The sequence below is a fragment of the Ranitomeya variabilis genome, chromosome 6 (genome assembly GCF_051348905.1).
Source record: "Ranitomeya variabilis isolate aRanVar5 chromosome 6, aRanVar5.hap1, whole genome shotgun sequence".
Taxonomy (NCBI): Eukaryota; Metazoa; Chordata; class Amphibia; order Anura; family Dendrobatidae; genus Ranitomeya; species Ranitomeya variabilis.
The window spans coordinates 34,197,448-34,210,475 of record NC_135237.1 but is presented as its reverse complement, the minus strand read 5'-3'; the positions used below and the strand labels follow the sequence as shown (position 1 = coordinate 34,210,475).

General features: G+C 44.0%; 1 protein-coding gene across 1 annotated transcript in view; it reads right to left on the bottom strand.

The window, feature by feature from the left end:
• CYP51A1 (cytochrome P450 family 51 subfamily A member 1) overlaps positions 1 to 6,512 on the bottom strand; it is a 28,235-nt gene extending 21,723 nt beyond the window's left edge. Inside the window, exons 1-5 of the mRNA XM_077268208.1 lie at positions 6,300 to 6,512; positions 5,551 to 5,717; positions 4,695 to 4,793; positions 3,474 to 3,650; positions 998 to 1,124 (exon numbers count right to left, since the gene is read on the bottom strand). Of these exons, the coding sequence (XP_077124323.1) occupies positions 998 to 1,124; positions 3,474 to 3,650; positions 4,695 to 4,793; positions 5,551 to 5,712 (565 nt within the window). The 5' untranslated portion in view covers positions 5,713 to 5,717; positions 6,300 to 6,512. The remainder of the gene's footprint in view (positions 1 to 997; positions 1,125 to 3,473; positions 3,651 to 4,694; positions 4,794 to 5,550; positions 5,718 to 6,299) is intronic.
• Positions 6,513 to 13,028: the final 6,516 nt, after the last annotated feature.

Sequence of the window (13,028 nt, the reverse complement as noted above, 5' to 3'; positions counted from 1 at the left end):
ACTGCACCAGCAGAATAGTGAGTGCAGCTCTGGGGTATAATACAGGATGTAAGTCAAGATCAGTAATGTAATGTATGTACACAGTGACTGCACCAGCAGAATAGTGAGCGCAGATCTGGGGTATAATACAGGATGTAAGTCAGGATCAGTAATGTAATGTATGTACACAGTGACTGCACCAGCAGAATAGCGAGCGCAGATCTGGGGTATAATACAGGATGTAAGTCAGGATCAGTAATGTAATGTATGTACACAGTGACTGCACCAGCAGAATAGCGAGCGCAGCTCTGGGGTATAATACAGGATGTAGCTCAGGATCAGTAATGTAATGTATGTACACAGTGACTGCACCAGCAGAATAGCGAGTGCAGCTCTGGGGTATAATACAGGATGTAACTCAGGATCAGTAATGTAATGTATGTACACAGTGACTGCACCAGCAGAATAGCGAGTGCAGCTCTGGAGTATAATACAGGATGTAACTCCGGATCAGTAATGTAATGTATGTACACAGTGAGTGCACCAGCAGAATAGTGAGTGCAGCTCTGGAGTATAATACAGGATGTAACTCAGGATCAGTAATGTAATGTGTGTACACAGTGACTGCACCAGCAGAATAGTGAGTGCAGCTCTGGAGTATAATACAGGATGTAACTCAGGATCAGTAATGTAATGTATGTACACAGTGACTGCACCAGCAGAATAGTGAGTGCAGCTCTGGAGTATAATACAGGATGTAACTCAGGATCAGTAATGTAATGTATGTACACAAACATATTGCCCAGTAAGTGGGAAGGTTCAGGTTGGGTGTAATCAGTGTCTTATTTACTAATTGGTTAGTTCAGGTTCAGGGAAAAAAACGCGAAAAAAACTGAACTTGTGCACATGGCCTCATAGAAACAAATCTGATTGAGATCTGTCTTGTTAAAAAGCCCCATAGTGCGGTGTGTGCCCCCGGCCTTCTCATGTGTGACTGTTAGATGTGAATCCTCCTTACTTCCCACCCCGCTGTCTCCCCAGCGCTTGAAGTAATCCACGGTCTCCTCCTCAATCATCTGCACATGGGTTTTGAAATGTGCGATGTTCAGGCCGGTCTTAAACATTTTCTTCTGCTCCAGAAAGATCTGTGAAGGATGGGAAAAAATAATACATGTCACAATTAAGTACAATATAATTATATCTATCTATACACACACATTATATATACACTGCTCAAAAAATAAAGGGAACACTTACCAGCACAATGTAACTCCAAGTCAGTCACACTTCTGTGAAATCAACCAGTTATGAAGCAACAAAGATTGTCAATCAATTTCTCCTGCTGTTGTGCAAATGGAACAGACAACAGGTAGAAATGATCGGCAATTAGCAAGACAATCCCTATAAAGTAGTTGTTCATAAGGGGGTGAGCACGGACTTTTTTTCTGTTCTCATCCTTTTTGGCTGCTGTTTTGGTCACTTTTGTATTTTGTCATTGCTCTCACCCCTAGAGGTATAGTAGCATGAGGCGGTGTCTACAACCCACACAAGTGGCTCAGGTAGTGCAGCTCATCCAGGATGGCACATCAATGCGAGTTGTGACAAGAAGGGTAGCTGTGTCTGTCAGCACAGAGTCCAGAGCATGGAGCAGATACCAGGCGATATGGAAGGCAAGAACCCAGCAGCAGGAAAGCTACCTCCTCCTTTGTGCAAGGAGGAACAGGAGGAGCCCTGCAAAACTATCTCCGGCAGACCACTAACATCCATGTGTCTGCTCACACTGTAAGAAACCGACTCCATGAGGATGGTCTGATGGCCTGACATCTACAGATGGGGGTTGTGCTCACAGCCCAACACCGTGCAGGACGCTTGGCATTTGCCACAGAACACCAGGATTGGCAAATTCGCCACTGGCACCCTGTGCTCTTCACAGGTGAAAGCAGGTTCACACTGAGCACGTGACAGACGTGACAGAGTCTGGAGACGCCGTGGAGAGCGATCTGCTGCCTGCAACATCCTTCAGCATGACCGGTTTGGCAGTGGGTCAGTAATGGTGTGGGGTGGCATTTCTTTGGAGGGCCACACAGCCCTCTATGTGCTCACCAGAGGTAGCCTGAGTGCCATTAGGTACCGAGATGAGATCCTCAGACCCCTTGTCAGACCATATGCTGGTGCGGTTGGCCCTGGGTTCTTCCTAATGCAGGACAATGCCAGACCTCATGTGGCTGGAGTATGTCAGCAGTTCCTGCAAGATGAAGGCATTTAAGCTATAGACTGGCCCGCCCGTTCCCCAGACCTGAATCCGATTGAACACATCTGGGACATCATGTCTCGCACCATCCACCAACGTCCCGTTACACCACAGACTGTCCAGGAGTTGGCGGATGCTTTAGTCCAGGTTTGGGAGGAGATCCCTCAGGAGACCATCCGCCACCTCATCAGGAGCATGCCAGGCGTTGTACAGTGGGAGGTCATACAGGCACGTGGAGGCCACACACACCACTGAGCATCATTTCCTTGTCATGAGGCATTTCCACTGAATTTGAATCCGCCTGTAATTTGATTTTCCACTTTGATTTTGAGCATCATTCCATATCCAGACCTCCATAGGATATTAATCTTGATTTACATTGAACATTTTTATGTTTTATTGTTCTCAACACATTCCACTATGTAATGAATAAAGATTTACAACTGGAATATTTCATTTTGTGATATCTAGGATGTGCTACTTTAGTGTTCCCTTTATTTTTTGAGCAGTGTACATATGTACTTTCAATAAATGCTTGTGTTCCCCATGAATAAAAAATCTGGAGCATCTGTTCTTAAAATTGTGCATTTTACCTTTCTTCCATTATTTTTACTGGAAAATTAAAACTCAATTGACTGCTCATTGCAATGGGACACGACTAGTGATGAGCAAGTATACTCGTTGCTCGGGTGGTCTCCGAGTATTGGTTAGTGTTCGGAGATTTAGTTTTCATCGCCTCAGCTGAATGATTTACAGCTAGTAGCTAGGCTGAGTACATGTGGGGGTTGCCTGGTTGCTAGGGAATCCACACATGTACTCAGCCTGGCTAGTAGCTGTAAATCATTCAGCTGAGGCGATGAAAACTAAATCTCCGAACACTAACCAATACTCAGAGACCACCCGAGCAAAGAGTATACTCGCTCATCACTAGATACGACCCTACGTAGTATTCAGACGGCCGTATGTCACAGTCCGTACACTGACCACCATGCCCGGACTGACCGGAGGTCTCTGACCCCCAATCTCACAGGCACCTATGAGGTTGTATGTTCTCGTCATGTGTCCCGTGATGAGTCCAGACATTGTGGTCAGTGTGAAATATAGCTGTGTGAACCGCTAACACCCAGCTATCAGTTTATTCATCCATTTCCAGGAGGAATAACAGAGGGACAACAATGTCGAGTTTTTAAGGAAGGATGTTCCAGGTTGGGAAACAGAAGCCAGAGTGGACCTGGATCATTACCGGGTTGGGGACATCGTAGGCGACTCCTTTGCCGAACACGGGGGTGGTGAGCCGGGAGTACACGTCTTCTGCGTTCAGGTCTTCATTCTTGCTGTTAAAGAGCAAAGCAGCGGCGTCACTGCCAACCAAATAGGTGAAGGTTTTGCCAACCATTGTAAAACTGAAGACAGGACCGTACTGAAAGAAGAAAGTCGTGTCTGAGAATAAACATGGAAGCCGGGATTTACTCCACTCTCGCTCCGGCCAATTTTCGTTGTTATGCTTTTGTTCTTTCCTTCCAAGAATCAGAACTTTTTCATTTTTCCATCTCCATTTTTTATCAGCTTTGTATGAAACCATTCACTTTACCATATAACGTACTGAAAAAACGGCCGGAAGAAAATTCCATTTCAAATGGTGAAAAACAAATACAATTTCACCATTGATTGTTGGATTTCCTTTTTAGGGTAAGTTCACACAGGGCGGTTTTGCTGCTTTTTTTTAATGCTAATTTTCTGCTGTTTTTTACAGTACCAGCAAGGCCTATGAGATTTCAGAAATCTCATGCACACACATTGGTTTTTTGTGTGATCAGTATTTTGTGCTTTGCTGCGTTTTTTGGACATAGAGCAGGTCACTTCTTTCAGCGTTTTTGCTGCGTTTTTTCACTCATTGACTTGAATGGGTGTTGAAAAAAACGCAGCAAAAATGCAGGTATCATTATTTGCTGTGTTTTTGCTGCTGAAAATCCAAGGACATTAGCCTGGACAAAGCGAAAAAAAAATGCACCAAATACGCAACAAAAAACGCAGCAAAAAAGGAACCTAAACCTGCGTTTTTTTTACGCAGCTTCTTTCCTGCCAAGAAGATCAGGTTTTGCTGCAGAAATAAAGCAGCAAAAATGCCCTGTGTGAACTTACCTTTATGGTGCGGTAAGAATGACCTGACAAAATAATTCTCCAGGTCAGTGCGATTACGGTGACACCAAACGTACACGGTTTTCTTTTTAGATTTTAGTGACTAAAAAAAAATAAAAAATCATATCTTTGTAAATTTGTTGTTTTTTGGCACCACTGCAATGTAACATTTTTATTTTGCCATACACACGGCAAAGAGAGACACACGGGGAGAGGAGCAGCGCGCACAACTACTACCAACACAGTCAGCGGCGCAGCCTGTGCTCCGGTAAGGATGGGGTGCGGCACATGTCGCGGCCCCCCGCCCTGCGCCCCCCGCACTCACCTTTTCATAAGCTTTTTCTAGAAAATCAATTGGACTCTTCCCGAAAGATATGGCGTGTCCCAGGAAGGGAATGTGGGATGAGATGTACGGCGGATATTTCTGCGGAGACAGGGAAGCACAAATATAACTGCGTGGTCCCTACAATGTGGCCCCTCACACATCGGCACACAGCTCCTCATGTCCCTGCTTCCTTCCCATTGCTCCTCTGTTTCCAGGCTTCAGTTCTATATTTTATCAGCAGTCACGTCCCCATAATAGTCATTAACACAGAAGAATTAAATAGTTTTTTTTTTTGTTTTGTTTTGTTTTTTTTTAAGAAATAGCGCCACCTTTTTCCATAGGTTGTTTCTGGTATTGCACCTTTCCTTTATTCAAATAAATGGTGCTGAGCTGCAATACCAGCCACAGCATGCAATAAAAAAGGGGGCGCCATTTCCCAGTAAAAAAAAAAGCCTTTCTTTTCTTCCAATACTATACAACCTTTTTAAGCTTAATGATAAAATAGAGCGGAGGTCGAGCGTTTGAATCGGGCCTGTACAGAGCGTCTATCAGCTCCAGGGCCCCTGATTTTGGGTCGGTCGGACCCCCCAGAGAATAGTAAGCTGTCCCCGGACTCACTGATAAGGGGATCATTTACTCCACAGCTACAATTGGACCCCCAAGATGTCAGACACTGTCCGCTCTATGCTCTGCGCCTCCCCCATACTTTACACTGCAGCTTTCACTTGTGTTTAAAGGTTACATTCATTCATTGTTGCTGGAAATCAGTGCACACATAGATAGAGGGGCACAGGGAGGTCCGGCGGGGGCTTACGGGCGCCACGTATCCCCAATACCGCCGGTGTGACCGACTCACCACAGTCTCGGGGTCGACGCTCTGCAGGTGCTTGAACGCCAACTTGGAGAGATAAGCGATGAGGAGGAGGAAGGCGCAAGGGAGAAGAACCTTAGAGGCCAAGCTGCCCCCGACCGCCTCCTCGATCAGGGCGCCCCCTGCCTGCCAGAGACTCACCAACATGGCGCCTGGAGGGAAGAAAAGCATAGAAATAATTAATTACACTAGAGAAACACCCCAATAACACGCCCGGAATAAGGGGGGCTACTATAACGGGGGAGGTCACCCACACTCCTCCAGGCCTCCATTTATTTCTTTTGCATAAAATAAAACGGACACGTGGAGGAAAAATGGATGAAAATGGCAACAGCCTTAAAGGGGTTGTCCAGGTGGACTTTAAATGCTGCACTCTCTGAGTCCAGCATCAATTCCCAGCAGAAATCACCGCTGCAGCCAATCACTGAGCTCCGCTGACATAGACAGCACGAGATGCCAAGCTCAGTGATTGGCTGCAGCGGTGGTGTGCGCTGTAGTCCTGATGTCACCGCTGCAGCCAATACACCGAGACAGGAGCAGAGGAAGAGAGTAGGCGCTCGACCAGAGGTGGCGGATAATTAGAATCCACTTTCCTTAAAGATGGAAAACCCCTGTAAATAGGATTATTTGGCATATTCTGCATGCACAGTCCTGGCACAGAGAGAGGCAGAAACCTGCACAATCAGTATCGGCCGCATTATCAGAGACACAGTGTGAGAGAACAGAGCTCGTACCTGCACCGATGTCACCGGCTCCGCACACACTGGAGGGACGATCTCCACTCGCTCAGGTTTTGCAGGCAGAATGACAGGGGCGGGGGTGGGCGTGGTTTAATGGCAGCTCTAGGCTTAGTCTCCGCCTCCTCTGAGCCGTGACCCCCCTTTATTACACGGATGGAATAGCCCGTAGTGGGAACGGTCAGTGAAAATAATGAGAACACCCGGGTAGGGGCAACTGCACACAGCGGCTATAGGGGGGAACCAGTACAGCAATAGATGAAAGGAGTCAAGGAGGCTTGTGGGCGGAGTCTGTTGCCGGCAGCTCTGTGCTGTTTCTGAATGCTGTATTCTGATTGGCTGGCTGCGCCTGAACTGATGTCTGCCTATGTGACGTCACTAATTCAAGGCTTCAGTGGTCTATGTGGTGCGGCGACGTCAGCTAGAGGCGGAGCGGGGCGGACGAGGCATGGAGACAGTCCTGTGTACACCTCTATATACCGCTATACTGACTGATTACACCTGCATATACCGCTACACAGACTGATTACACCACTATATACCGCTATACAGACTGCTTACACCTCTATATACCGCTATACTGACTGATTACACCACTATATACCGCTACACAGACTGATTACACCTCTATATACCGCTATACAGACTGCTTACACCACTATATACCGCTATACTGACTGCTTGCACCTCTATAGACCGCTATACTGACTGATTACACCTCTATATACCGCTATACAGACTGCTTACACCTCTATATACCGCTATACTGACTGCTTACACCTCTATATACCGCTATACTGACTGCTTACACCTCTATATACCGCTATACTGACTGCTTACACCTCTATATACCGCTATACTGACTGCTTACACCTCTATATACCGCTATACTGACTGCTTACACCTCTATATACCACTATACTGACTGCTTACACCTCTATATACCGCTATACTGACTGCTTACACCTCTATATACCGCTATACTGACTGATTACACCTCTATATACCGCTATACTGACTGCTTACACCTCTATATACCGCTATACTGACTGCTTACACCTCTATATACCGCTATACTGACTGCTTACACCTCTATATACCACTATACTGACTGCTTACACCTCTATATACCGCTATACTGACTGATTACACCTGCATATACCGCTATACTGACTGCTTACACCTCTATATACCGCTATACTGACTGCTTACACCTCTATATACCGCTATACTGACTGCTTACACCTCTATATACCGCTATACTGACTGATTACACCTGCATATACCGCTACACAGACTGATTACACCACTATATACCGCTATACAGACTGCTTACACCTCTATATACCGCTATACTGACTGCTTGCACCTCTATAGACCGCTATACTGACTGGTTACACCTGCATATACCGCTATACTGACTGCTTACACCACTATATACCGCTACACAGACTGATTACACCGCTATACAGACTGCTTACACCTCTATATACCGCTATACTGACTGTTTACACCTCTATATACCGCTATACTGACTGCTTACACCTCTATATACCGCTATACTGACTGCTTACACCTCTATATACCGCTATACTGACTGCTTACACCTCTATATACCGCTATACTGACTGCTTACACCTCTATATACCGCTATACTGACTGCTTACACCTCTATATATACCGCTATACTGACTGATTACACCTGCATATACCGCTATACTGACTGCTAACACCTCTATAGACCGCTATACTGACTGATTACACCTCTATATACCGCTATACTGACTACTTAGGCTGCCGTCACACTATCAGTATTTGGTCAGTATTTTACATCAGTATTTCTCAGCCAAAACCAGGAGTGGGTGATAAATGCAGAAGTGGTGCATATGTTTCTATTATACTTCTCCTCTATTTGTTCCACTCCTGGTTTTGGCTACAAATACTGATGTAAAATACTGACCAAATCCTGATAGTGTGACCGTAGCCTTACACCTCAATATACCGCTACACTGACAGATTACACCCATATATACCGCTATACTGACTGATTACACCCATATATACCGCTACGCTGACCCATTACACCCATATATACCGCTATACTGACAGATTACACCTCTATATACTGCTACACTGACCGATTACACCCGTATATACCGCTATGCTGACCAATTACACCGGTATATACCGCTACACTGACTGATTACACCAGTAAAAAAAACCTATACTGACTGATTACACCCGTATATACCGCTATACTGACCGATTACACCCGTATATACCGCTACACTGACTGATTACACCTGTATATACCGCTACACTGACTGATTACACCAGTATAAACCCCTATACTGACTGATTACACCCGTATATACTGCTATGCTGACTGATTACACCAGTATAAACCCCTATACTGACTGATTACACCTGTATATACCGCTATACTGACTGATTACACCAGTATTAACCCCTATACTGACTGATTACACCTGTATATACCGCTATACTGACTGATTACACCTGCATATACCTCTACACAGACTGATTACACCACTATATACCGCTATACTGACTGCTTACACCTCTATATACCGCTATACTGACTGATTACACCTGCATATACCTCTACACAGACTGATTACACCACTATATACCGCTATACTGACTGCTTACACCTCTATATACCGCTATACTGACTGATTACACCTGCATATACCGCTATACTGACTGCTTACACCTCTATATACCGCTATACTGACTGCTTACACCTCTATATACCGCTATACTGACTGCTTACACCTCTATATACCGCTATACTGACTGCTAACACCTCTATATACCGCTATACTGACTGATTACACCTCTATATACCGCTATACTGACTACTTAGGCTGCCGTCACACTATCAGTATTTGGTCAGTATTTTACATCAGTATTTCTCAGCCAAAACCAGGAGTGGGTGATAAATGCAGAAGTGGTGCATATGTTTCTATTATACTTCTCCTCTATTTGTTCCACTCCTGGTTTTGGCTACAAATACTGATGTAAAATACTGACCAAATCCTGATAGTGTGACCGTAGCCTTACACCTCAATATACCGCTACACTGACAGATTACACCCATATATACCGCTATACTGACTGATTACACCCATATATACCGCTACGCTGACCCATTACACCCGTATATACCGCTATACTGACAGATTACACCTCTATATACTGCTACACTGACCGATTACACCCGTATATACCGCTATGCTGACCAATTACACTGGTATATACCGCTACACTGACTGATTACACCAGTAAAAAAACCCTATACTGACTGATTACACCCGTATATACCGCTATACTGACCGATTACACCCGTATATACCGCTACACTGACTGATTACACCTGTATATACCGCTACACTGACTGATTACACCAGTATAAACCCCTATACTGACTGATTACACCCGTATATACCGCTATGCTGACCGATTACACCCGTATATACTGCTATACTGACTGATTACACCAGTATAAACCCCTATACTGACTGATTACACCTGTATATACCGCTATACTGACTGATTACACCAGTATTAACCCCTATACTGACTGACTACACCTGTATATACCGCTATACTGACTGATTACACCTGCATATACCTCTACACAGACTGATTACACCACTATATACCGCTATACTGACTGCTTACACCTCTATATACCGCTATACTGACTGATTACACCTGCATATACCGCTATACTGACTGCTTACACCTCTATATACCGCTATACTGACTGCTTACACCTCTATATACCGCTATACTGACTGCTTACACCTCTATATACCGCTATACTGACTGATTACACCTCTATATACCGCTATACTGACTGCTAACACCTCTATATACCGCTATACTGACTGCTTACACCTCTATATACCGCTATACAGACTACTTACACCTCTATATACCGCTATACTGACTGCTTACACCTCCATATACTGCTATACTGACTGCTTACACCTCTATATACCGCTATACTGACTGCTTACACCTCTATATACCGCTATACTGACTGCTTACACCTCCATATACCGCTATACTGACTGCTTACACCTCTAGATACCGCTATACTGACTGCTTACACCTCTATATACCGCTATACAGACTGATTACACCTCTATATACCGCTATACTGACTGCTAACACCTCTATATACCGCTATACAGACTGATTACACCTCTATATACCGCTATACTGACTGATTACACCTGCATATACCTCTACACAGACTGATTACACCACTATATACCGCTATACTGACTGCTTACACCTCTATATACCGCTATACAGACTGATTACACCACTATATACCGCTATACAGACTACTTACACCTCTATATACCGCTATACTGACTGCTTACACCTCTATATACCGCTATACTGACTGCTAACACCTCTATATACCGCTATACTGACTGCTTACACCTCCATATACTGCTATACTGACTGCTTACACCTCCATATACTGCTATACTGACTGCTTACACCTCTATATACCGCTATACTGACTGCTTACACCTCCATATACCGCTATACTGACTGCTTACACCTCTAGATACCGCTATACTGACTGCTAACACCTCTATATACCGCTATACAGACTGATTACACCTCTATATACCGCTATACTGACTGATTACACCTGCATATACCTCTACACAGACTGATTACACCACTATATACCGCTATACTGACTGCTTACACCTCTATATACCGCTATACAGACTGATTACACCACTATATACCGCTATACAGACTACTTACCTCTATATACCGCTATACTGACTGCTTACACCTCTATATACCGCTATACTGACTGCTAACACCTCTATATACCGCTATACTGACTGCTTACACCTCCATATACTGCTATACTGACTGCTAACACCTCTATATACCGCTATACTGACTGCTTACACCTCTATATACCGCTATACTGACTGCTTACACCTCCATATACCGCTATACTGACTGCTTACACCTCTAGATACCGCTATACAGACTGCTTACACCTCTATATACCGCTATACAGACTGATTACACCACTATATACCGCTATACAGACTACTTACACCTCTATATACCGCTATACTGACTGCTTACACCTCTATATACCGCTATACAGACTGATTACACCTCTATATACCGCTATACTGACTGCTTACACCTCTATAGACCGCTATACTGACTGCTATCACCTCTATATACCGCTATACTGACTGATTACACCCGCATATACCGCTATACTGACTGATTACACCCGCATATACCGCTATCCTGACTGCTTACACCTCTATATACCGCTATACTGACTGCTATCCCCTCTATATGCCGCTATACTGACGCTTACACCTCTATATACCGCTATACTGACTGCTTACACCTCTATATACCGCTATACTGACTGATTACACCTCTATATACCGCTATACTGACTGCTATCACATCTATATACCGCTATACTGACTACTTAGGCTGCCGTCACACTATCAGTATTTGGTCAGTATTTTACATCAGTATTTGTAAGCCAAAACCAGGAGTGGGTGATAAATACAGAAGTGGTGCATATGTTTCTATTATACTTTTCCTCTATTTGTTCCACTCCTGGTTTTGGCTACAAATACTGATGTAAAATACTGACCAAATCCTGATAGTGTGACCGTAGCCTTACACCTCAATATACCGCTACACTGACAGATTACACCCATATATACCACTATACTGACTGATTACACCTGTATATACCGCTATACTGACAGATTACACCTCTATATACTGCTACGCTGACCGATTACACCCATATATACCGCTATGCTGACCGATTACACCCGTATATACCGCTATGCTGACCAATTACACCGGTATATACTGCTACACTGACTGATTACACCAGTAAAAAAACCCTATACTGACTGATTACACCCGTATATACTTCTATGCTGACCGATTACACCCGTATATACCGCCACACTGACTGATTACACCTGTATATACCGCTACACTGACTGATTACACCAGTATAAACCCCTATACTGACTGATTACACCTGTATATACCGCTATGCTGACCGATTACACCCGTATATACTGCTATACTGACTGATTACACCAGTATAAACCCCTATACTGACTGATTACACCAGTATATACCGCTACACTGACTGATTACACCAGTATAAACCCCTATACTGACTGATTACACCCGTATATACCGCTATACTGACCGATTACACCCGTATATACCGCTACACTGACTGATTACACCTGTATATACCGCTATACTGACTGATTACACCAGTATAAACCCCTATACTGACTGATTACACCAGTATTAACCCCTATACTGACTGATTACACCTGTATATACCGCTATACTGACTGATTACACCTGTATATACCGCTATACTGACTGATTACACCCATATATACCGTTATACTGACTGATTACACCAGTATAAACCCCTATACTGACTGATTACACCTGTATATACCGCTATACTGACTGATTATACTTGTATATCTTTGTTGGACAGATATAGGAACAATAATTATCAGATATTTAAGTCTCTGCTTTTTTAATTCACTCCTCGTTGATTAAAAAACTGCACAAAAAAACTTGATAAAAAACCTGTGCAGAGTGCACAAGTTGCGATGGATTAATATAACA